Genomic DNA, 27172 nt, shown 5'->3' on the forward strand with positions numbered 1-27172 from the left:
AAAAGGGGGAGAAGAATTTTGGAAGAGAGAAAGCATGTTTTTGGAAATTTGGAAATTTCTTTCTTTTCAAAAGTGAAAGATGTTTCTTTTAAATGCTTTTTGGAGTTGCTTCATAAAAATAACAAACAATTTTGAAGTGTTTGCCAATATGTTCATAAAGGGGGAGATTGTAAGATCAATGAGTGATCTACATGTTTTGGTGATGAATAAATTGGTGGTTTGCGAGTTAAATGTTTTTGTGCAGGTATATGGGCGGTCAGACTTTTTAGAGAACTGCGGTCAGACCGTAGGTGTCTGGGTGGTCAGACCGACAAGTCAGCCCTGAAAGTTTCAGCTTTCGGTTTTCTTTTCGGTTTCGGATTTGTCCTTCATGAATTTGACTTCTAGTTGGTTTCTGTACGTATGAGTACTGTTGTTTTACTAATCATGAGTCAAGTTGGAGATAGCCTAGTCTCGGAATATGATTTCTTTGTTTGATTCATGTGTAGGTAACTTGATGCCTCGGGAGAGTATTGTCGGTGATGGATCAGGAGTCAACTTGGAGATAAGGTGACGTCCGGCGGTCGAGATATCATGCGGGATACTTAGGCTAGAGTTCAATGCACGTGGTGGTGAAGATTCCATATGGCATACGATGGAGATATTGTGTGCGTATGGGATATGGAAGCTGAGTTTGGATAGAGTCCGGATTTGAGAAGATTTGTTGTATTAAAGATAGAGATATGGTTAGTTACAGATAAGGATTGGTTTCGCACGAGATTGGGAGTCCTAATTCGTGCTAGATATGTGGGCCTTGCAAATCCACGTCGAGGTTATAAATAGGTACCGAGGGGTACGCCCCCGGAGAGCTTTTTGTGCCGTTTGAGAGAAAAAGTTAGGGTTTCGACTCTATTTCGATATTAGATCGACAGTTTTGGTTATGAGTGCTTTCTATGCACTTTGTAAACACTGGTTAATCGATAAAAGTCGAGAGATTCAATCTATCGATAAAAGTCGAGAGATTCAATCTATATCTTGAAGCTTTGTCGATCGGCGTTTTTCCAGGTTCCCGATGGTCTAACCGCAGGTAGGCTGACGGTCTGATCGGCCACACAACGTCGGTCTGACTGAGGTTATGCGAGTGGTCTGACCGGCCACATAACGTCGGTCTGACCGGTGATACATTCGCAGTGCAACCGAAGGCTTTGGTAAGGCTTTTGTGAAGGTAATCTTTTATTTCCATGAAAAGATTTGGGGTTTTGATCTAGCTACCATTCACCCTTCTCTGATAGGTGTTTTACTCTGTTGCGATCCGTTTACTCTGTTGCGATCCTTCACACGCATGCCTTTGCAGCTTTGCTGCAGTGTGGTAGGGCAACACGCGGATGCGTGGACGTGATTTGTTTTAATCATCCCGTCCGTACAGGATAACGTCGGCTAGCGGTCCTCAGCTAAATTTTGTTGAGACGATTCAACCACAATTCAGTAGCTCTCCTTTCTGGTCTTCATGTAGTACTGAATTTCCAGCTTCAGATCGCACTCCGGATTGTAAAATTTGCTATCTGCTTCTTAATTACGATACTCCAACTCTCGCTTATAACAGCGCGTGAGGTTGTCTTCTCTGTTACTAGCGCCTACATGATGCGTTGATGCCGTGAGTTCATGACGCACAGACGCGTGAACAGGGGCAGAGCTACAGCGTTCCGAATAGGTATTTGGTGTAGAAAATTTTTTTAGTTAGAGTTAAATGGGTGCCAACGCTAGGCCGGTCGTCCCACGCTGACCAATGGGTAGTTCTGCTCCAGCCTTTATGTGGTGGTCTCTGCTCCGCCATCTCCATTGATATCGTAGCAACCACACATCAATTGCTCCGCTGTGTGGATTAGAGGATAATGCATACCTTGTCTAATTAGGTACAGTGGGAGCATAGTGAAGCTTGTCGATGGTGTAGTATACTACTACAAATATGATTTTCATCGATGTTCCCTCATAGATCTTAGGCGTATTTATAAATACATTATCTATAGAAATCATGGTAGACACTGTAGATCTAGCCCCGCACGAAAATTTATTTTTACCTATAGTTCCCTTACGAAATCTATTTGTAGATGGATCACTTAGGTCATACATAGTGTGAGGACATGACGAGTGGTCTCATTATACCACGTCCATCACTGTCTGCCATGTAGGAGAGGTGCGCGAGGACGAGTACCTTCGTTAGGGCTGACGCATCTTTCGTAAGACGCAAGTGGCCTTGGCAGAAACAATGCAGTGGTTTGGCAGGGCGTGCGCTAGGGAGGTCGTACCTCTGCCTTGTTGTGCTCCAACGTGGCCACACCGTCGTCGGCAGCGATATTTACACTGGCGACAGCTGCATCGATATGCACCACCCTAAGTCCTGGCGCCCACCGTGGCGCCGTTGCCCCATTCTACGTCGTTCTCGAGCGCCACCGTTGCTACCCGGATCTATGTCACCTCCACCTACTGATCTGCACCACTGATCAGTGCTACATCCGCCCCGATCTCCACCGCGTCTGGCCCAATCTCCGACAAGGAGGGACATTGACAAATGGATGGAAGGGATGAGGAAAAATAAGAGATAAAGAAATAATACTAGTCTTTGTATTTGTTTTGATTTTAGAGGGGCTAGACACAAAATACTGGACTTGATGTAAATTAAGAAAAAAACATAGGGGCTTAAAATGAGACATATCAAGGGCATATAAACATGAAGCTACAGCTAAAGTCACTCGCACTGTAAAACAATATTTCTTAGACAAGTGGTCTCCATCTAGGTGGCATTTAAAACCACTTAGTTGATGTTACTTTCACGGTAAATACCTTTAAAAAGAACATGCTACAAAAAATCATTTCCGTACGCACCGGCACTCACCTCTCACGGTCTCACCGGCCCGTCCTCATCTATCTTCTTATCATCCATTCCTCCTCACCCACTTATCCACCTCTGTCCTGGCCTATTTTGGGCTTAAGTTTTTGCTAGTACCAAAATCGAAATAAGTGTGTGAAAAGAGCCAATTTGTCAAACATACGGACAACAGTGATATGGTAAAAAAAAATCATTTGAATTTTCAAGAAGACTACACACTTCGATCAATCGTACAAACTCTAACTAATCAAGTAAATTTGACCGAAGTAATTAAGCACCGTACGTTTCTCTGTAACATGTTTTACAATACACGATCAATGTAATTAATGCCAACAGTGGGGAGGATTGGGAATTTGAGATCCCTCATCTGCAGTCGACTTCTCTCTTCTCTACAGCTGCCGTTGACACGTGGGCTAAGGAGATGCTGGGTCCACGTGTCACCGACCTGTATAGTCAACTGCAGAGGATCCGGTTCTCAGCAGGTAGGCTACACCGGTGGCAGGTTGTCGTCGGTCGACGGCTCCTCCTCCGCCGCGGCTTTCGCCACCGCCTTCGTCGGTGGCGGCGAGACCACGCACCGGCACGTCGGGCACGTCCGGTGCGAGTGCAGCCACATGTCGATGCACCCCACGTGGAACACGTGCCTGCACGCCGGCAGCCGCCGCACTGTCTCGCCGCCGCGCACGTCCTCCAGGCACACCGAGCACGCCACGCAGCTCCCGGCCGTGTCCGCCGCCGCCTTGCCGCCGCCGCTCTCGACCGGGCACTCGTACACGAACGCCGGCGGCGCGTTCGCCGTCGACGTCCGCTGCCGAGCGGCGCCGGGCGCAGCACTGGCACCTGCAGCCAGCTCCGCCTCCGCGCTCCCACTCCCGCTCCGGCTCCGGCTCCGGCTCCGGCGAACCCATCTCTTGGGAGCGAAGAAGCCGACGACACTGAGCACCAGCGCGGCCATGGCGGCGTAGGCGCACGCCTTCCAGACACTGACCGAAGCGGCGAGCACGCAGAACAAGAAGATAGACAGGCAGACTACGGCGATGCCGTAGAACACGCGGAAGCCGCCGTCGACGTCGCCGCCGTCGCCGGAGCTCGCCGTGGATGGCGGCCTCGGGTACAAGTTGAGCATGACGAATAGCGATCGAGAGACGAGTGCAAGATCGTATAAATACGCGCTACGCAAACCTAATGCTCGATCGATCTCGCGATTGCCACGACTAAACTTGATTAGCAATTTCTAATTTGCTTGCTAATTATGTTTTTAATTTACAGCTATAAATAGCGTGTAGCTACGTGGTATTGCACAAGGTTTTAGCGTGTTACGGCTGCCGTCATGGTCAATTTGGTAGCAACTAAATTAACCAGCGAAAATTTCAGATTTAGACTGAGCTGTACTAGGTTAGTTTTGTGTGGATTAATTTATGTAGATTGATGGCTACCCGGATGAATTAAGGATTAATCCTTCGTAATCACGGTTAACACATCCCTAATTGAAAGCTTCGGGAAACCCCCTGAAGTGTTTACTCGGCGGCATTCAGAACTTCAGATGAGATCTACGTAATCGGCACGGTATACTGTTTTATTTTCTCATCTAAATGGTGAAACTGTGTGAAGCTAACCACGTCCACTGTGGTGCACAATGGAATACTATGGCATGAAGAAAGTTAAAACTTTTATTTAGAGCATTTTGAGAAAGTTGGAATTTTATATGATTTTCAAACAAGATAATTCATCAAATCCTTCATTTTTTTCTTTAAAACATTATCCAAACCAAAAGGACCTTAGTTCTGGTTATATAAGATATGTCGAACCGCTCAAGTGACATATATTTTATTATGGGCCAATACTAATAGTTCTTCGTTACTTTGCTCTGAATTTTCGCTCGCCAACTCATTTGAAAATCACGGTTAGATTTGTTGTTGAAATCTAGGAGTGAATGGGCCATACTCTTCTACCCTATTGTTCTTGAGGCTTCGGGCTTGCTCCCTTGAGATGCGGTATGCATTAGCTATCACATCAACTGGTAAGGCACGTAATACCGAATCTTCCCCTGCGAGGTGACCCCGAAGGCATTAGCATTTGTCTTGATAGCAATATATTGGTATCCTTCACGCTGTGTTTTATTTAAAACAACATAATATTGTGGGATGACCAATAGTTGTCCTGGAGGAAGGACACCATCAAACACCATCTTTCCAAGGTTACTAATGACTTGAACTTGAGAACGCCCTTGAATAATATAGATCAAACTATGAGCATTAACATTCCAAAATGGTGTGAGAATAGCATTCTGCAGAGAGAAGTTGAGGACAACATTATATATTATGGTATAAACATAATTTTCAAGAAACTAAAAAAAAGGAAATGATTCTTTTATAAATACCTGATATAGGTTTACTCTGGTAGCACTCATTTGGATGACATTAAGGATTGGGAACTTCTGACCATCAAGAGTTGTCATCCTTCCAGCACGTGGAGTGTAAGAATCAGCAAGCTTAGGATTTTCAATGTTTAACCTTGGCTTGATTGTGCAAAAGTTCTCATCCAAACCATTCCATCGGGAAGATGTTTGTTGGTCTTGACTATATTGAACTTCTTGGTATTGAGCTTGCACTTGTTCTTGACGTTGTGTCAGAGTTGGTTTCAACAATTGTAGACCATTCTTTACATGTACGATCTCTCCTCTTTAGTCATTTTGGCTTTGTAGCCTCTTTGATGTTAATGTATTGATGCCTAAAGCCTTACTTAGTATCTCAACACTAAATCCGTTGAATATGTTTTGCCCAGAGTGTCGTTGAATTGATTGACTATATACTTGTTGAACCCTATTGTTACCCGCCAACAAGAATTCCTAAATTTTTTATCAATGAAGAAAAACATAATTTACAATGCAAACATATGAAAAATATAAAGCAATCACAAATCTGAAAGATACATTTGTTGAAAAAATAATTACCAGTTGCCTTGACTCAAGCTGATTAGCGTTATTGTTTATGTCATAAACATATATGGCAACAACAGGTGCATCACCATCATTGTAGAACCAATGTGCAACACCAGCAGGGAGTGCAACAACATCACCTTTCTTAAATTGATGAATTTTTTGGTGTTCGTCTCTAAACTTTTGGCTCTGACTTTGGTCTTAAGACGAAAATTGTTGGAATTATTGATGGCAAGTCGCAGGGCAACCAGGGAAGGTTAAACCCATAGAACCACTCCCTGAAATTATAATGTTCATATCAAGTGCATGAAACTTAAAATCATATTATTTGACAACAAAGATCTGCTAGTTCTATCGATAAAGTTTTGTACTACATTTGTTATTCATTCATTATACACACCTTGGATGATGTAGACCATGCCAGGAGTATTGGCGTATCGAGGTACAAGAAGACCACGTGGCTGAATGACGCGTCGTATAACAGATGTACCTGTACACTGGAACAATTCGTTCGCCTCATCAAAGTACTCGGTCACCCCAGCCTCTGACGTTACTTTTCGAAGGGGCTCAAATGCTTGTAGCCTATCAAATCTACACTTTTTAAAACTTCCTTGCCGAGGACTATGCCATGGGTTTGTGTTTGGATTAAATAGTTGGGCCATAGAGCCATGGTATAAAAGAAAAACATATAACTATAGGGAAAGCTGAGAAAAAATAGTAGTTGCCATAGCTATTTGTATATGCTAATGAAAATTTAAGCTAATTGATGTGAGTTCAAGGACAAATCAAACTAGTTTATATAGCAAAGAAAAAGTATGTAGGAGGCAGTGATAGAGTTTGTAGCATTTATAAACAGTATTTGATTTGTAGTGTTAAAACTTTATATTGGGAAAGGCAACTTTTCAAGACTGATTTATACATATTATGACTCAGCTACGACACATTTCTTGTGCTTTTGGAGTAATACAAATGCTTTGTGTCATTGCCTTGTCATATATTTGTCTTTCACTATAAAGTTTCTAGACCCTATAGGTTGAATTTTACTTCAAAATTACAAACTTGTAAAAATGTTGTCTTTATTTTGTGACACATCAAACTTTGATAAAATACACACTCCTTCAAAATAACAAACTTTTAGGTTTATTGTCATTTGTACACGACACACTACACTTGATATTTATTTATCTTAGGAAATTTCATCTAGCATCATATTTTGGTCGGTACAAAGTAATACTACAAGAATTATGCAATTCCTCAAAATACAAAGTATTGTGTTTAAATGTTCTAAAATTTACACTGCCATTAGGTCTTGCCATCTTGGGTTGTTTTTTTTTTCAATTTAAGGTTGAATTGTAAAATTTACACCGCGTTACCATACATTAATTATTATTCTCTAGATTAAACAGGTACTCCCTCTATTTTTTTATTTGAAGTTGTTAACTTTTAACTCTATGTTTGATCATTCTGTTTTATTTAATTTAAGAAAATATGCAAAACTATAAGTAATGCTCAAATTTTCTTAATAAACCAAATCATAAAAAATAATTAGTAATTATGTAACTTTTTAAATAGGATGGATGATACCCAAAAGTTAGTGATGTTAAATAAGAAAATAAGAAAAGATTGAAGAGTATATTACATGAGCATGGGCAAGCCAATCCGTTGTCTGTCTCATTTGCCATATACAATAACTTAACGTTCAGATATATGTAAAAATTTAGTCAGACATCTTCTGTCCTAGGGGTGCTGGGTAAGTGGACAGCAGCGTATCCCAGAAATGTCCCCCTTTAAACATGAATACAGTAAAAGGGATAAATTACCAATGGGCTCACAATCAAAGCCCAAGAGGCCTAGGTGGAAGAAAATTTCACAGGACATCAGTCCTTAGTTGGAAGGAATGACTTCGTTTTCAAACCACATGTGTCCACGATCACATCAAAAATTTGCTGGTAAGTGAGAAGGTGCCAAGGAGGACGAGTAGAATGAAATTAGCGAAACTTGCTTTAAGATTGGTACGTACAGGACACGTGTCGCTTGAAAAATAAATTCCTTCCTTCCAGCGAAGAACTGAAGTTGTATGAGATTTTCTTCCGCCCCAGCACATAACAGGCCACCGAATATACAACGTCGGGCCAATTTGGGAAAACTTTGAGAAGTAGTTGTTTAGCCAACTTCGGAGAATCTACATAAGCTCTGAAACCTAGCTTTTTCAGCTTTTAGTTTCTTAAAGCATCCCCAACAGCTTATCTAAATTTGGTTATCCATATCTTCATTTAGATGATCATCTAAAACACTTTCATCCTTTATATCCTTTTATACTCCAGCAGATCATCTATATATGACATTATCTATATCTATTTGCAAGATTAGAGACAGAACCTCTAAATATAGAGTTTCTCTCTCCTAATATGGATGACATCCAAAAATAAATAATGAGATAGATGTTCTGCTGGAGCTCAACTGTTACTTTTCATCCTCTATTTCTAGGATGAAGGATGGGATGGATGAACTGTTGGGGATGCTCTTAGTTCATTTTTCAGAATCCGTGACTACAGATTCTCAAATGGTGTGGATTGTTTGAGACAGCTTCTAGCAGAATCAGCTTTTGGGAAAAACTACAGCTAGAATAAGCTCCCTCAAACAAGCCCTTATGCTCATAGCGTGCGCAAGATTTGCCTTGATGCCAGGGCCAAGGTTATCGTGCCCACGCGATAATCACAATAATTGGGAGAAAGCAAGAAAAATTAAATATTTTTTAAAAAAATAAATTGTTTTTAGTTTAAATTTGATTACCACGGTTGCTTAACGTGATGGTAATCGTGGTTATTATAGTAACCATGCATGTAAGGTATGGGATAAAGGCACCTCCAATGCTAAGTGCTTGGGAAGGTGCTTAAAAGCAGCGTTAACTCAGCACTGTACTTAAGAATAGCACCGCATTGGAGGTGGCCTAGCACACAACAAACAGGTGGTTTTCTCACCTCTCTGGTGGTCAGGGGTATTAGGTCACCATTAAGGTTTGCAAAAGAATTTGACTATGAATTTGACTTCCAAAAATTTAAATTCAAAATCCATGGTAGGATGGTTTTATCATGGTTTTACCGCGGTTAACGTGGTGTGTTGAACAAATGAAAGATTGAAATAGGAAAAGGTTAAAATGACTAAAAGACTTAAGGTAAATTGCAAGTAAGTACCATAATATGCATGATACATGTTGGACAAATTAATTTCTAAATAGAAAATTTTGAGTTACGTCCGTTATTTTGCAAAATTTCTTTTATTCTTTTAGGTATTATTTATATTGTGTTTTGAGCTAGAATTTGAAGTGACGAACATTATTTTTGCGAAAATTCTCCACCGGAGGGCTCTACAAGTTGATAAAAAAATTAATTTTTCACTATTTATAATTGTTTTTAAATTCAGGCAAATTTCATCCTAATCTAACTACTGTGTCTATTACAGTAGTAACCGGTGGTTTCATGAACCCTAGTCACTGCTATTGGCGACTAGGAGTCAAGGAGCAACAACTCGCAAATTATTATTTTTAACCTTTTTACAATTTTACTGCGATATCTTCCTCTAAGTGGTATTTAAATTGAATCAACTAATAAGAGGAACATGGGCATTGTTTATTTCTTTAACAAAGCGCCAAAGTTTTCTGCGTCACATAGACCTCATGGTGATGGGGAATTCCAAAGCAAGAGTAATTGAATAGAGTACAAATGAATTGCAATTGATGTTGTTTTGTCCTACTTTTGATATATCAAGACTAAAATTGCGTTTATCTACAAGAATGCTTTGATTTAGTGAGGTTTGCGTGCGCACGTCACCTCGGACAAAAATCTGAATGTGCCACTTCGTTTATCCTTCGAGGTGGAAATGACAATAGCAATTAATACTATTGAATACACACATTCAAGCACTGAGTTCCTATACATTTTAATAGTAAAGTCAATTACTAACTATGAACACACTATAAAGCTAACATATATATAATATATTAGATATAAAGTTGACTTCACTATTTTTCTTCGTTTTAGGTTACAACGCGTTTTGACTTTGGTTAAGGTCAAACTATTCAAATTTGACTAAGTTTATATGAAAAATTAGTAATATTTATAACCCAAGATACACATATTATAAAAATATATTCAGTTATAGATTTAATAAAACTAATTTAGTGTTGTATATGTTACTATATTAGTCTATAAATTTGATTAAACCTAGAGTAGTTTGACTCTGACTAAAGTCAAAACAACTTATAACTTAAAACGGATACAATATCTCTTTCTTTCACTTACTTAGGGGTTGTTTAGTTTGCAAATTTTTTTGCAAAAACATCACATCAAGTTTTTTAATACACATTTGAAATACTAAACATAGTCTAATTACAAAACAAATTTCAGATTCCGCCTGGAAACCGCGAGACGAATCTTTTGAGTCTAATTAACCCATCATTAGTACATGTTGATTACTGTAGCACTTATGGCTAATCATGCACTAATTAGTCTTAAAAAATTCGTCTCGCGGTTTCTTACCTAACTATGCAATTAGTTTTTTGGTTTATCTATATTTAATACTTTATTTAGATGTCCAAAGATTTGATGTGATGTTTTTAGAGAAACTTTTTGGAAACTAAACAAGGCTCCTTTATGAGATTTAATGCTTCTTATTTTTTGAAGTACGTATAGCACTAGCTCCTGTATGAGATTTAATGCTTCTTATTTTTTCACTTATCTTGTTCTTTACATCTACTTGTAGTTAAATTATAGTCTTTATATCGTTATTTCTCTTAGGAGTAGCCTTTTGTTCTTGTCTCATTTATTTCGGGCAAACTATTCTCATTTGTTGCATCATCTGCCTATCTTGGATGAACTAATACTACTGATATTACATATTTTAATCACCTAATGCATAGTTGGTACGGCACGACATGGTATGCTAAAAGAATATTTGGTCGGCTGAAATATGCGTGCACCATAGATTTGATAAATTGTTTCAATCAGATCATCTTATACGGTGACTGCAAACTCATGCATAGATCCTAGAATACTAGATGGAGACTGAAATGCAAATGTGACATTTATTATATTCTTTTTGTGGCTTCAGGGCACTGTCAGCCAGCTCATCAAGAAAATTAATAAGCATGGTGTGTATTTATTGTAACTTCTTTCATTGTTTTAGCACTTAAAATTCGGATGGTAATGATAAGATATATATTCGTCATTGGATAAATTAAAATACTAGATCGATGTTATGAAATCGACAAGTATTTACAATTCGATCGTAACTGCATTAATTTCTCCACTATATACATTGCATCGGTATTTTCATTAGAATTATAATGTGGCGAGATCACAAATTCACAACGGCGGCAGCAACGACTCGTGTGTCACTGTCAGCTGTGGCCGCGTCCGGTCGCCGTAGCTCTTCGCCGCCGCGGCGACAGGTCGGAGCGGCACAGCGGGCATGTCGTGTGCGAGCGCAGCCACGCGTCGATGCATGCCGCGTGGTACAGGTGCCCGCACGCCGGCAGCCGCCTCACCGTCTCGCCGCCGCGGACGTCATCGAGGCACACCGAGCACGCCGGGGCGCCGCCGCTGCCGAGCGGGCGCTCGTACTCCGACGCCGGCAGCGCGTCGATCGCCGCGGCCGAGAGCCCGCACTCGGCGCCGCCTGCCGGCGTGGCCGCCGCGCCCACGCGCCTCCTCCAGCTCCCGGGCGCCGCCAACACTCGCCAGCCGACGGCGAGGAGCGCCGCGGCCATGGCGACGAACGCGCACGCCTTCCAGACGACGACGGACACGGCGACGACGCAGAACACGGCGACCATGCCGCCGCACGCGCCATCGAGCACCCCGTAGCCGCCGCTCCCGTCGTCGTTGTCCTCGTCGTCGACGACGACGCCGGTGCTCGCCGTGAGCCTCGAGTACAGGCTGACGAGCAGCATGGTCAGCACGTGGAGACAAGAGAGAGCAAGGCAAGAGTAGAATTAACGTTTTGGTTTAACGCAACCCACTCTTTGGCTGGTTTAAGTACTCCTTAATCACCATCAGGTTTACACTATGTCGCGCTTAATTACACATACTTAACGAAGTAATTAAATGCTTTCTGTTAATCGCACGGCGGATCAGTGTCACAAACCGCGTGTTCTGTGTGTGTGCTGCAATGGCGTGTTCGCGGTGCACGTGCCGTCGAGGCGCCGGCATGGCCACGACGTGTTTCCACTTTTCAGAAATTTTGTCCCTCACCATTACGTTGTTGCAACCGCTCACAAGTTAAATTTTAAATTTTAATTTTAGACTTCATTTTGTAACTTTCTATTATGGTTTATTTTTTAGTTTTTACTCTTAAGTCGTTATAGATATATGTGTAAAAGTTTTATACGCTACCGTGAGAAGGCAACATATTAATGAGAGGTGAGCGGCATAAACAGAGCATGAACCGAATACCAGCATTTGCAATTCCAAACAAAAATCCACAGCGAAACTGAAGATGAAAAATAGATAACAATGGACTGAATCTTATTTTGTACCCATAAATATTCCCACCCGCAAATAAAAGCACTCCAAAACTATATTGCCAAGCATCCACAACCACAAGAAGCTTAGTTAGGATGCATTATTATTTCACTCAAATACACTTCTCGTAAACCAAAACTCTTACATACCAATTAAAGAGAGGCTTTCAGCGAGGAACTGGTAACCCCGTCGGCTCTTCCGCGGAGAACGACGGGGAACGAGAGCGCCGATCTCGTCCGCCATGCTGCTCTTGAGCCGCCGGGCTTCGCCTCTCGAGACACGGTAAGCACCGGCGACGACGTCAACCGGCAAGCCACGCAGCACGGAGCTCTTTCCGGCGACGCGGCTCGCCGTGGAACCCCCTGGGCTCGTGTTGATCGCAACGTACTGGCACCCATTTTGCTCGGCTTTCTTGACGACGACGTGGTGTTGTGGTATGATCAGTAGTTGCCCCCGACGAAGAACGCCATTGAACACTGCTCTTCCTTGGTTGTTGGCCACCTGCACCCGTGCGCTCCCTTGGATCATGTACACTACGCTATGGCCGTGGATGTTCCAAAAGGGCGAGAGATGCAACAAGAGCGAAAAAGAGTGAGCTATGTCACTATGTCAACGATATCACATAGATTATAAATTTTGGACTAGAGAATATGAGAAGTTGTCAAACAGCACTATCGTTATCAATATTCGTATTACCTGATATAAGTTTACTCTTGCAGCACTCATTCCAGCCAGGTTCAGAATAGGGAACTTTTTGTTGTCGAGACGGGTTATCCTTTAGTCAGCATGGTTAGGGTTTTCAATGTTTGCCCTTGCTTTTATTGTGCAAAAATTCTCGTCCAATCCATTGTATCGTGCCCCTTCGTGATATTGGACCTGTTGGTATTGCTCTTGTTCTTGTTGCTGTGATAAAGTGGGTTTCAATAGTTTGAGGCCATGCTTCACTCGAATGATTTCTCCCCTCTGGTCATTCTGATTTTGGAGCCTTCTAGCAGTCTCGGTGCTTATTCCTAAAGCCTCGCTAAGCAACTCACTATTGAATCCATTGAATATATTATGTCCAGAGTCTTGCGAGATTGATCGTTCAAATATCTGTTGCCCCCTTTGGTTGTTGCCAGATAACAAAAACTCCTAAACATTTGAGTAAAAAATAAACACCATGATGTATTGCTAAAAGAAAGTTACTTTTGATACTATTTACAAATGAACCGATGCTATTTGAGAGAATAATGAATAAAAATTTCATACCTTATGCCTTGGTTCAAGCTGATTGGCATAACTTTTTATGTCATGAACATAGAGAACAACAATAGGTGTATCACGAGCATTGTAGAACCAATATGCAACACCAGCTGGAAGTAAAACGACATCCCCTTGTCTAAATTGGTGAATCTTTTGGTGCTCATCTATAAACTTCTGACCTTGATAGCTTTGTCTTTGCTCAAATAGTTGGAATTGTTGTTGGTGGGTTGCCAGATGACCAGGAAATGTCAATCCTACGTAACCATTCCCTATAATAAACACATGTATGTTAGTATAATAAAAGTGCAAGAATATGTCTCCTCTGAACTCCAGTACAAATTTGCTCCCCTCACAGGTGTTGTGTGAGAGGTATTAAACTCTACCCGTAAAGAGTGACAAAAAGTTTAAAGCCCCATAAATATTCTTGTGCCTTCACAAACCTTGGATTACATAGGCTACAACTAGAGTGCTGGAGTAGCGAGGCACCACAAGACCTTGTGGCTCCACCACGCGCCGAATGATAAACACACCAGCACATCGAAACTGCTCACTTGTCTCATCAAAGTACTATGTAGTTTCAGCTTCTGATCGTACCCTTCTTAGGGGTTCGAATGCTTGTAGCCTATCAAAATTACACTGCCTAGAAGATCCTTGTCAAGTTGCCATGCATCTACACTCTGGCTAAACAATTGGGCCAAGAGAAGGGCACATGAACAAAAAGATAATAGAAAGATAGTGGTTGTCATAGCTATTTGGAGAAGCTAAATTTTGATATTTCGACGGCATAGGTGTGGGTTTTATATATAGAAAAAAAAGTGACTTTGGGATCGAAGATGCTTATGAAATTTGTTAATATGTACACAAGGATAACATATAATGCGAGATTTATGGTCCAAAGAAGTCACTACATATAAGCTAGTTTCGTAGGATAGAGTTATACATAACAAAACAAAGGATGTTGTTGAAAACAATTCATATCATTATACTTTTGATGTGTGTCCTACATGCCTAATTTGTTGATGCTCCCATTAAATGCTCTTTTGCAACAACAAACTTGTTAGCTTCTAGCATATATTTTATATGTAGACTCTTAATTTCGTCCTTTATACTTTACAAAGTTTTACAAGCAAACAAAAGGTGATACGCTTGTTTGTTTCAACAATGGCATTCTGACCCTTTATTTAATCCATTTACTTAAGCTAGTTAGTTAAATTTTTATCGGTTCTTTGGAAACATGTCTTACTTTTGATACTTTTTCTTATTAGTTGACAAATATTTATGACTCATGTTTATCATGATCTACACAGTGTGGTCATATCTACAAACTTAATGAATCATCAAAATGTGTCCAAACCGCTAAAGCTGCTTTTTTTAATAGATAAAGTATGGACCAAGATAAAAGGAATCTGATTCTTCTGTTAGTTAGTTTACCATTAGAGTATCATTGTATTCATCTATAGTTCTATACCTTTTATTAGAGTTTCGGCGACTAAAGACAACATGATCATTAAGACTAACCATATTCGCTAATTGTGCCAGGAAAGTTCTGTTCTTGGTTATTTGAATGTGCTACAAAGATTGATCCATAAAGAGAATTAGTGTGCACTTTTACGAGTAAAGGAAAAAAAAATCAAGGACCCTCTGATTGCTAATTTGAGGCAAGAAATGCGTGGTGAATGATGCAGAAAATAGAAAAAAGTACGAATTATCCCCACGAACTTTCGCGGTCGGCCGAATTACCCCCTAAACCCAAAAACCAGACATTCTTTACCCTGAACTTTCAATACCGGACAAATTACCCCCCTCGACCCAATTCAAAGCGGTATTGTCATACGTGGCGTACACGTGGCAGCCTAGTCAGCATATTTTATTTTTTTAATGGTGGGGCCCACATGTCATACCCTCTCCCTCCCTCTCTCTCTCTCCCTATCCCTCCCTCCCTCTCTCTCAGGTGAACAGGGCGAGGACAACAGGTGCTCGGCAACTCGGCGCGGGCAACGGGCAAACGGCCGCGCCGCAATGACGACTTGCCACTCGGCGCCGCACGGGCGCGTGTGGGCGACGGGCAGATGGCCACGCTGCGACGACGACTCGGCGCCGCGCGGGCGACGACTTGGTAGCTCGGCGCCGCATGGGCGGGCGCGGGCGTGCGGGTGGTGAGCAACGACCGCGCCACGATGACGACTCGGCGGCTCGGTGACGCGCGGGCGGGCGCGGGCGTGCGGGTGACGGACGGACGACCGCGCTGTGACGACGAGGTGGCGAAGCGGAGGTGCCGCCGTCCGCCGTCCTCTCTCCCATGCGCCGCAGCGAGCGGGAGGGCGAGGGCGTCCGGACGGTGTGCGGGCGGTGTACGGACGGCCGGCGCCGCGCGGGGACGGCGTGCGAATGGCCGGCGTCGGGCTGGGGCGGGCCGAGGGGCGCGGGGACGGCGTGTGGGCCGGCCGGCGTCGCGTCGGGGTGGCGCGCCGATGGGCGTGGTGTGCGGACGCGCGGGGGTGGCAGGCCGACGGGTGCGGGGGCGGTGTGCGGATGGCGCGGGGGCGGCGCCGCGTGAGGATGGCGTGAGGATGGCCGGCGCCACGCTGGGGCGTGCCGACGGGGGCGGCGGGCATGGAGGCTGTGTACGTGCGGATGAGCGGCGCCGCGCTTGGGTGGCGTGCGGACGGCTCGGGGGCAGCGCGCGGGGATTGAACCCGCCATCGCCGCTGCCATGAGACCTTGCCCTGTCGTCGCCGCCGTCTTCACCGTCTTCCGCGCGCCACGCCGCCGCCTCCGCTATTTGCCGCCGCGCTGTCGCCGCGCCATCGCCGTCCGCCTCCCTCGCCTCTGCCTGTGCTCCAGCCAAATGAAAGGAAGAGAGGAAGCCTATGACAGGTGGGTCCACTGTTAAAAGGCTGACTGGATTGTCACGTGTACGCCACGTAGAACAAAACCGCTTTAAATTGTGTCGAGGAGGGTAATTTGGCCTGTGTTGAAAGTTTAGGGTAAAAGATGTCTGGTTTTCGGATTTAGGGGGTAATTTGGCTGACCGCGATAGTTCAGGGGGGTAATTCGTATTTTTTCCTGCAGAAAATAAATAGAATATGGCTTGCTCTATATTCACCGTACTTTGCAAAGAATGGAGTTGAGAACTGAGCGTTGCTCGGATGGCTAGCCGCGCAGGCGCGCGAGCAGCCTACGCGAGTTCGATACCTGCGATTGCAACTCACGTGTCTCACCTGGGAATTTTCTCCTCACATGCGTGCGCACCCTAAAATACTAAGCGTGTGATAGGGATGTGCTTGTGGTGTGAGTATTGTGTGTATTTGTGTGTGTCTAGTTGTACATTAAAAAAAGAACGAAGGGAGCAGCTCGATTAATTCTTACGAAGCCAGAAAGCTAGCTGTAGTCTCAAGAAAATTGGTAATACGAGATATCGGATCCTAATCCATTTAAATATAACTAATCTATCTGAATTGATAGTGATGTTATGGGCCTTTGATAAGGCATTGGGCCTTCATTAATTCGGCCTATTCATAAACGTGGAGTTCAATACGTTTTAGCCCAGCAAGCCCTACCCATGGGTTTAATTAATTCCCAGTTCATGATAAAACCATGCAGTTATTAAGTAGCTGAACGAAGCCTAGGGTATTTAGGGCTTGACCCCTTGGTTTGTCTCCTTAATCAATTCCTAGTAAAATCATTCAAAACCTTAGCCAAAATCTAAAGATTCAATAAATCCTTAATCAATTTCTAGTAAAATCATTCAAAAATTTGGCCCGTTATGGCTGGTGTTCTAGGCCGGTCCGCCATTCCTTTAAAATTATGTAAAATTACCATATAAATTTTAAAAACACAGTTAATCCTACATTAACTTAGTCCTGCTCTTTTAAATTTTTTTCCACCGCTAGTTCCACTGCTCTACCCTGTGGTTACATATGGTTAGCACGTACGGTTTTTGCATACAGCAAGACAAAGCCAAGAACCAGTTCCAGTTTTCTGGTTAAACCGTTACTTCGGCCGGGTTTTGTAAACTATACTCATATCTAAATTATTTTGCAATAAACTATGCACATATCCCTTTCTCTTCTACACGAACACGACTGAAAAACAAATTGATTATGTTGGCATGCACACACAGATATAATACTCGATCACTTTAGTGCCTACATATATAATTAATCCCCAAAATTGCTATGTCAAGGTGAAGCGATGAGATCATCGAAACTATATATATATATACGATATACTCAGTTTGCTTCATCGTTGAATGATTTCCACTATAGTATAAAAGATTGGAATACAAGGACAAAATGCATTGACTTTGAAGTGATCAATACTCTATTGATTACACACCTCAGCTCTCAAGAACCGATCGGAGTCGACGTCACATGTACACCCTCTCTCGTCCTTCCATTTCCACACCAAACACCATGAGGATTCAAATTTCATGTTTGAAAACCGATTCGCATGTAGCAAAAAATGGATAGATATGTTCCCTGTTTTAAAATATGAGACGTAATTTGTTTAGTTAGAACAAATGTTTGACAAATACATCACTCTATATTAAAATGCAACTTCTACGGCACAAGATTTATGCTATTAGATTTGTATTCAAAAGCATTTTTTATCGTGTAAAGATGATATTAGCAAAACAATTTTTTGTCAAAGTCTTATCGTATACTAACATAATAAAATATGTTCTATATTTTTGTGTTTTGAAATAGAGAGAGTTTAAACCGAAGACACGGCGCTATGCTCATCAGCATGCAATACATTCTCTACTTACATCTAAAGCATTGATATATTTGTACACACTAGTCAGCTAATTTTTTCTCGAACGCACAAAATAATTGCACATCAAAATATTTGACTAGTCAGCTAATTACTCGAAAGCATCAACACATTTGTAACACATCAAACGACTTAAACAGTTATACGGAGAAAACCTAGCTGATTAACACTCGCCCGTATCAAATTCATGTATTAATTTCAAATGAGAGAGTTTTTTATATTATTGACTTTGAATTTTGGGTTACACAGGAGGAGGCGGCTGGTCCTTGGGAGGAGGCTCCTTGACAGCAAGGGGCTCCACGGTGGCCCTGCAGAGAGGACACGTGGAGTGGGAGTGGAGCCACATGTCGATGCATGCCACGTGGAACAGGTGCCTGCAAGCCGGCAGCTGCCGCACCGCCTCCCCGTCCTGCACCAGGCTCAGGCACACCGCGCACTGCGCCCACCCGCCGCCGCGCCCGCTGCCGCTGCCGTCGCCGCGCCCACGTCCGCTGCCGCCGCCGCCGCTGCCGTTGTCGCCGCGGGCCTCGCCGGCGGCCCACTCTTCCCTGTGGTACACGAACGACGGCAGCGTGGCGACCGCGGAGGGGCTGAGCCCGCCGCCGCCGCCGAGGAAGAACGGCCCCCTGGCCGCCACGTAGACGACGGCGCCGCCACCGGCGCGGCGGCGGCGGCGGCCGCGGCAGCACAGGCACTCGCAGAGCACGATGGTGAGGATGGAGACGGCGGTGGCGAAGAAGCCGATGCCGAGGAGGACGAGCGTGTCGTGCGTGCTGTACCCGCCCTGGTCCGTTGAGTAGGGCAGCGAATTGGAGCTCGACGACAGCGACATGGCCGGCGACGCCCACCTTACTAGCTGCTTCAGCTTCTTCGAGATGTAGTATATCGCTTCAGCGAATTAGCTTCCTTCTCTGCAAGCTATATATCACCTGTGATTAATTCTTGGCGATGAGCTTGAATTACTTGGGCTCTTGGGCTTGGCCAACATATATACATGTACGCCATGCAAGTTGTGCTAATATTTTTAGATTAGGCGTTGAAACAAATGATGTGACTAATAAATACTCCGTATATATAACGGTATCAATTAGTTGTGGAATTGTACACTCTGCGGCGCATGAAGTTCGAGCTTTACTGCCCACGGTATTCAGAAACTTATTAAATCCAATTGATTAACGATCGAAATGGGATAGGCACACACTTGTGTTTAGTTCAAGAGAGACGACCAGTTAGAGTGTTGAATTAATATACGAGCATTAACCTATACGAAGATTATTTTTTTGAAAAATCATAAAAACCCACCTCATAAGATGACATGTGAGAAGGTACTTTAGTACCACGTTGCTTATTCTAGGAGACCTCCTTGTAAGAGAGATGATGTGTCCTACCTATTTGGATATTTATGGTGGAGAGAACCAGAGTAACACATACGTGCACGTGCATATATGAGATGCGCGTGAATGGTCCCCTAAAATTATGTCCTCATCCTTGCGTAATGTAGCTATCTTTTTTGCTATTTTGTTGTAATTCAGATGTGATTCGATTTAATTTGTCTGAATATCAGATAAGGTACACACGACTTATCCTATTCAGTTACGTGAGATAGACATAAGGCAGACGTCCTAATCATGCGACCTGTTACCTCTATATATACCGAGCCACCGCCTCGTCACATAACACAAAAATGAAAAAGCAATCTAGATTTTGGGTCCTCCTATGTTTTGTGCCATCGTTTGTAGTCTTCGTCCCGCTCGCCGACATGTACCGGTGATGGGAGAACAAGTCTTTGGAACCTTCGCCTTCAATGTCCTGCACCGGGAGAAGGGGGCAATAAGCTTTTTGGGTAGCGCATTGCGCAACTGCTCGCTGATCTTCCACGACAGCTCATCTACCTCTACGCTCGAGAGCTACTGCCGACGGCAACATTCGATACCGCGCGTCATCCTCTGGTATGTGTTGTTCGTCATCAACATGATCAACAACAAAATCAAAACACTCGATACATGTTCGCCATATCTTTTATACACGATATGTTCATGTTTTACTATCTAGTTTATAGTTTACATGTATAGATTATATGATCTTAGTATCATAATTTAGATGGTTACTGTCATGATCTATTTATGGAATAAATTAAATCATTATGTGCTTATATATTCAACAAGGAGGAGCAAAGTTTTATTGTTTGGATCATGGAAAAATATCATTATATTGAGTCGCTATTTTAATTAAACGAAAGGGAAAATAAACATCTTGTTTTTCATTTTTTTTAACTCCTGACGCTATTGTCACTACATGACTGTGTTAGTGTCAAGTAGTCCTAACGACTTCAGATAAACCTATTACAAAACTGCGAGTAAACCATACTAGTGGTAATGAAACTATCTCATGAAATTAAGAGGCACTGAACTATCATGAAAAGATTCTTAGACTATGTCGCATAGTAGGACGAGTTACAAGGCGCTCTCTACCCCTTATCCCAATTTATGCCCACCACCATCTCGTCAACATTGTCGATAAACAAGGGACGATGCCTCCACACACCTTCCTCCTCCCTTCCGTTCCCCTACCCTTTCCCGCCCACCTCACCTCCTTTCCTCTTCTATTTTTTTCCTGTCCCTCTATCTTCTCTAGATCTAAGGTTTCTTCACCTTTGCCAGTGGCTAGAGCACCAGGGCTCTAGGTGCTCTGACGACGCCTAGTTATATGCGTGGTGTCACTCCGTACATGACTTCTCTTTGGCTAGCCCAAATCGAGTTGTAGGGGCTCTATGTATGGTGCATTGGTGAATTGCGACGCCATAGTGTGGCTACAGCCAGCTTTTGTGTTGTTTTGAGCTAGTGGCTTCAGGCAATAGGTTGCTCATTCGGAGGCATTTGGGCGGTAGCGAGGCTCCAATGGGTGTGCAGCTATAGACAGAGTTCGTTGCTACAAGCGTGCTGTGATGTGTCACAATCATGCATGGCGGGGGTGAAAGATGCTCTGGTTGGGTGTGACTAGCAATGTAGAGTTTGAGGTACTGCGTTGGTAAAGGATCCATGAGCTTCGCAGCAATGACATATTGGAAGGTGATGCTCTTCGTGGTAAGTCGACACTTATGTGTCTGTTTGCGGTGCAGCAGCGCAATTAGGGCATGTTTAGTTCGGGCCTAAATTTGTCGAGCCGCATATTAGGCGCAACATAATTTTTTAGGTATGTGGTTGGTTCATGTCACAACTTTGGCTTACCATAGTTTCTTAGTAAGTACCGTTTCCCACAAGTCAAAATACTCGGTTTCTAGCCACAGTTTGCCTATCTTGTGATGCACATTTTCTTCATCCCACCTTCTATGGCTTGCTATACTTCACTAAAGTTAGGTGTGACACAAGTTTAGTCATAAATCACCAAACAAGCCCTTAACGGTGAAGCCTGTGTTATTAGAACTAGCAATACGGCTACAGGGCGAAAGCCTTATAGATAAAAGAGGCTCCAATGGGCTAAATATATTAATAATATACAGTATGATACAAGTGTACGATCCTCTTGGTCCATAACTAATGCCAAGTCAAATCAAGGGTCACGGTATAACGGTTTTTTGCCTCGGATATCAGAAGTTAGGTGTTTTTACGGTATCTTCTACTACCAAAGAAGTAGTGTAGTATATTTAGATCTAACCGTTAATTTTGAAGGGTATTCCGGATATTTTATTAAAGCATCGATATGGACTATTTTGATTAATGTAAATCTATTCTTGCCCATCCAGCAATTTGGCGATTCTGTCGTACTCTCAATCCCTCGAGCAAATTAGCCATGCATGCTGGTGGGAACGCTGCTTCTCACAGCACGCTGTTACTTATTCCCTTCGTATTTTTTAATATAATCGTTGACTTTTAGATACACATTTGATCATTTGTCTTATTAAACATTATATAATTATTAATTATTTTGTTATAGTATAATTTATTATTATAAAAACTTTAAGTATGCATAGTTTTGCATATTTGGATATAAATTTGAAATAAAATGAACAATCAAATGTACATTTAAAAGTCAACGATGTCATATAAAAAGTTATGGATAGCGTAGAACAAACATACCAATCCTAGATTTTACATACGAATCTAAATAACAAAAAATGTTGTTTAGTTTTTCAATTGATTCAGATCATATACTCCAAGAAAATAAAAATCATTGTCGAGTGTTTGTGTGCGTGCATATCCTTGTCGAGTGTACGCATGTGCAAAAGCAAGAAAATAAAAATCATTTCATGGCCATATATCGTCTATGCATGCATGCACGAGGAACTCGGACTATCCTGATTCCACTCCTACAAACTAGCAAGTAATCTTTCCAAAAACAAAAAAAAACAAAACAAATAACATCTCCCAAGCCATCTATTAAGAGCACTCCCACCTGCCGTCCAAGAATTACCTTAACAAAATACAATAAATCACTTCTTTGCCACGAACTTTATTTCCAATTTTGCACTTCCACTAATATACGACACATATATTTAGGTGCAGTATAAATGATTATGGTACGTTCAATCGAAACAAATGGATGGCACATATCCATTGAAAGGTACCTTAAAAAACTCCTTAGGATAAGCTCCAAGAAAAGATATACTCAGCAGTTCTAGTTAATTAGTAGTTAAAATATAACTATTGTTGTGAGGTACACCAAAGCATCATCCTAAAAAAAAGTACGTACATCAAAACAAAGCCTCTCTAATCCGAGACGTTTGATGATATGATCAACAATTAATATTCGACAAAGTGTGTTCGATCATGCACAAATCATCACTAATGCAGAAAAGCTTAGGTCAAATTCACTCCCCCACTCCGATCCGTTCGTGCGCATGCTGCTGCCAGCGTCGATATGGATAACTCGATCGTCAGTTTAGTTATATTAACCATAAACAAATGTGCACATATGCACGCGAAATCTTTGGCAGATCTAGCATCATGTCATGCTGCCACATTATTTAACGCAACCGTGTTCGATGTCTCTTCCTCCTGCTAGATAGTCGTCGCCACTACTCTACAGGATAATTAATTAATTAACGATGATAGTAAGTGCAGTGCGTCTTGCTAGATACTACCTCCGTCCAATAATAACTTTATTTTTTATTTTTCCATGCCCAACGTTCGATCATTCGTCTTATTTAAAAAATTTATAAAAAACTTAAAAAAATTAGTCACATATAAAGTAGTATTCATATTTTATCATCTAGTAACAATAAAAATATTAATCACAAAAAAATTTCAAATAAGATGAATGGTCAAACTTTGGACATGAAAATCGAAAAATAAGGTTATTATGGGACGGAGGTAGTAGGTTTCTCAACCACTGACAATCTGATGACATGCATGCAATATCTCAGTTAATATATATTAAATAACAAATGGATTATCATTCTGTTTCTGCTACTATAAACTTTGGTAAAACTTGGTTGGAGTGTCTTAGCCAGAAAGGCTAATTAGGGCACGTACAAAGGGCCCTCATTACTGTCTTTCATTACTGCATGCTTACTGACATGAAAGAGAGGGACGATAGGAGAGAGAAAATGAGTTGTTTTGCATGGAGTCAGCAAAACATCGACTCTTGACGCATAAAACAAGGAGATAACTAGAAAATTTGCTTTGAACGTGTGCTGGCTCTAATTAGAGACACCGAAATGCGAATGAGTAATTAATTAGTGTATAACTATGAAAAATCAGTTTGAGAGACTGTTTTTTTCTACTGGCTTAAGATAGAACTCATAATGAGCTCTGCCATTAAACATGCACTTATCCTCTTCCTGTAGTAATTCGTAGTGACTGTCTAACGACCGGTATAATTAACTAATTAACTACTCCCTCCATCCCTAAATGTTTGACACCGTTGACTTTTTTATACATGTTTGACCGTTCGTCTTATTTAAAAAATTTACTTAATTATGAATTATTTTTATATCATTTCGTGTATTGTTAAATATATTTTTATGCATATATATAACTTTACATATTTGACAAAAATTTTAAATAAGACGAATAGTCAAATACGTATAAAATAGTCAATAGCGTTAAACATTTATGACGGAGGTAGTATTAATTAAGGTTTATTGTCCTGAAAGAGCTGAGCCCACAGCTGGGCTCAGCACCATCGATCAGCCTGATCCTATGTACACAGTACAGATCGACAGCCCATGAAACTCGTGAAAGGAGCCCAAATTTGAGGACGTCAATTGAACAGAACAAATTGGGTGGATTCTCTCTAAAAGAAGGATCGGATTGATTCATGTGAAATTTGTATAACAAGTATGTGAAATTCCTGCTTTTCAAAGGTGGCCGGGATGTCAGTTTTGTTTAATTCCCGTATAGTAGCATTCTGCACAACTTTTGCTTTGACTATTACTTCAGTGTGCTTTTCCAAAAAAATTTTTTTATAAAAAGGATAGCTCCTGCTCAAAGTTCTTCCGACCAAATTTCCCCCAAAAACATACAATCAGATAATTTTGGCAGCTAGGGACATAGATTTAGGGATAACTGTCCTGGATTAGAAAAAAATCACATCTTATTTCAAAAATATCCCATATGTGATGTTTCTCATCTGCCCAGGTGACAGAAATTTCCACCTTAATTACAACCCAGCTGCTGTCCAGTGTCACTGTTATATATATTACATGACATACACGTGCCATCATCCAATGAGCGATTGACATGTGGCATGGTGAATCGGATAAGTCCATTGTAGTCTCTGTCAACCTGCTCCATGAACCTCAAGATTCCTCTCTCAAGTTGCTCTATCAATCTCAAAAATTCAATTGACCCCATGACGACGAATATATAACAATGACATTAGATATTTTTGCGTGATTGGTGTGCTGTGTGTGAAAATGTTATAGATATTTTGTTACAGGATGATGTTGAAATTATTGTATTGTTGGGTCCAAATCCAATATTTCATCATGAAAGCTAATTTCAATTCCGAAAAGATCTAGCGAATCCTAGTATAGATATATATTGGATATTTTTCTCCCTACATATTGGCAAGGCGCAATAACTCAAAATAATAATCATAAAGCATATTCTTTTTGTACGTCTAGTAGGCATATGGCGCAGAAAGTGGGCATATTGGCATTCCAGAGTATGTTCAAAATCTTAGATTTTGTATATTAGAAATTTGGAACTTTGGCAGTGTGTAATTAATCTCTTATTCCATCAGACTGCAAGGGCATGTAATATTAATATTCATCAAAAATATATATGAATCTATGACCATTTCACCTCATGGTCTTGCAATAATATAAAAGGCACTAAAAAAACACCCATTAGAAAGGACTTGAATAAAAATATTAAATCTTTCCCTTCAGAAAACAGTTTGTAGCTTCCTAGCTGCACTATTTTTTTCACATTAATAACTGGGTACTGCCAAATCACAACAGTGGACTAAATTATTGTTCCCAAAATAATTGTTCGGCTCTTTTCATTGACCAATGCGCCCAAATATTTAGTTCACTCCAATCTAATCCATATCATTATCACCATTAATATATCTTGCTATGATCCTGGCATGTATACAACTAGCCAAGAAGGAAATTAAAGCAGCAACCAAATATAAATAAACACATCAAAATTCAGCAAATTGAGAGATCAATGGCACTTTATATTTAAAGCAGTTTGTAATTACAAATTCGAAATCTTTTGAACTGTGCTCGAATTACACTAATCCTAGAAACACCTCGCCAAACCTGCGAAATCTGCGGGTGCTCAAACTTTGTCGTCGCCGGCGGCGGCGGCGGCAGCGCCGACGTCGCGCCGGCAGAGCGGGCACGTGGCGTGCGAGTACAGCCACACGTCGACGCACTCCACGTGGAAGAGGTGCTTGCACTCCGGCAGCCGCCGGACGGCCTCGCCGTCGCCCACCAGGCCGAGGCAGATCGCGCACTGCTCCCAGCCGCCGCCGCCGTTGGCGCCCCGCCGGTACGCGAACTTGGGGATCGCCGCGAGCGCGGACGGCGCCAGCCCGCGCATGCCTCCGCCGCCGCCGGGGCCTCCTCCAGCGAAGGACGCGCCCGTGGCCGCGGCGGGCCCCGCGCCGCCGCCACGGCCGGACGCGTAGCCCTGCAGGGCGACGGCGCGGCGGAAGCAGACGGCGACGGTGAAGACGATGATGGAGGAGGCGAAGGCGAGGCAGACGAGCACCACCGTGTCGCACACGCGGTAGCTGCCGCCGACGACGTCGGCCGCGGCGGCGCTGCTGGGATCGTGGGACGACGACGACATGGCCGGGGGTCAGGCGCCGCAGCGCGCGCGCGGCGTGGCCACAAGTAGTGGAGTGGGTGGTGGTGCCTAATAATTATTTAGTGGAGTAGTGCTATCTAGCTAGCGATTTATTGAGCTTAAACTGGCTAATTATTTGATTTAATGCTTGATTATTGCGATTTGATGGTTGCTGGAGAGATCATTTGGAGGAATTTAATCAAGGTAGGTGATTGTTCGGCGGCTAGTTGCAAACGAAAAGTAATTTACAAGTAAAATTTTTATATGTGTTTTTAGCGATCGATTGACTCTGGCCCAAAAATAAATTTTGGCAAGAAAATCTCAAAATCAACTCTAAATTTAATGTTTAAAATTTTAACTTATAAGAGAAGCGAAAAGATAAGGGTAAAGTTTTCAAGTGATGTTGGTATTGGAGTTGTTGAGCTGGTCCGTTTTTAAAAGGCCACTCTCTAGACTCCTTAAGAAAATTTCCAACTAAGATTTATATTATTTAGAAAAAATATTCAAATTTCACCTAGTTTAATAGCTCGGTTACCAATCAAACTAGTATTATGGAGGGGTATCTATAAATATAAGTGACCACTCG

General features: G+C 42.2%; 5 protein-coding genes and 1 pseudogene across 5 annotated transcripts; all 6 read right to left on the bottom strand.

Annotated features, from left to right (window-relative positions):
• Positions 1–3353: 3353 nt before the first annotated feature.
• On the bottom strand, positions 3354–3992 carry LOC121053464 (RING-H2 finger protein ATL39-like). Its single transcript, XM_040520398.1, has one exon. The coding sequence runs from the start codon at positions 3990–3992 to the stop codon at positions 3354–3356; it is 639 nt and encodes a 212-aa protein (XP_040376332.1).
• A 717-nt stretch (positions 3993–4709) lies between these two features.
• LOC102722187 lies at positions 4710–6532 on the bottom strand (annotated as a pseudogene).
• A 4659-nt stretch (positions 6533–11191) lies between these two features.
• Positions 11192–11637, bottom strand: LOC121053465 (E3 ubiquitin-protein ligase ATL15-like). The gene has a single exon (XM_040520399.1). It carries the CDS (start codon positions 11635–11637, stop codon positions 11203–11205), a length of 435 nt encoding a protein of 144 aa, XP_040376333.1. The 3' UTR covers positions 11192–11202.
• Positions 11638–12466: 829 nt separating this feature from the next.
• Positions 12467–14313, bottom strand: LOC102722464 (glutelin type-D 1-like). The gene is given in 5 exon segments (XM_040520400.1): positions 12467–12904; positions 13022–13456; positions 13574–13836; positions 14008–14223; positions 14226–14313. Coding segments are annotated over 5 exon segments (1440 nt in total).
• Positions 14314–18584: 4271 nt separating this feature from the next.
• LOC121053466 (E3 ubiquitin-protein ligase EL5-like) lies at positions 18585–19175 on the bottom strand. The gene has a single exon (XM_040520402.1). The coding sequence runs from the start codon at positions 19173–19175 to the stop codon at positions 18585–18587; it is 591 nt and encodes a 196-aa protein (XP_040376336.1).
• A 6598-nt stretch (positions 19176–25773) lies between these two features.
• On the bottom strand, positions 25774–26719 carry LOC121053626 (E3 ubiquitin-protein ligase EL5-like). The gene has a single exon (XM_040521323.1). The coding sequence runs from the start codon at positions 26587–26589 to the stop codon at positions 26074–26076; it is 516 nt and encodes a 171-aa protein (XP_040377257.1). The 5' UTR covers positions 26590–26719; the 3' UTR covers positions 25774–26073.
• Between the last annotated feature and the right edge of the window lie 453 nt (positions 26720–27172).

The sequence above is a fragment of the Oryza brachyantha genome, chromosome 2 (assembly GCF_000231095.2).
Source record: "Oryza brachyantha chromosome 2, ObraRS2, whole genome shotgun sequence".
NCBI classification, from domain to species: Eukaryota; Viridiplantae; Streptophyta; class Magnoliopsida; order Poales; family Poaceae; genus Oryza; species Oryza brachyantha.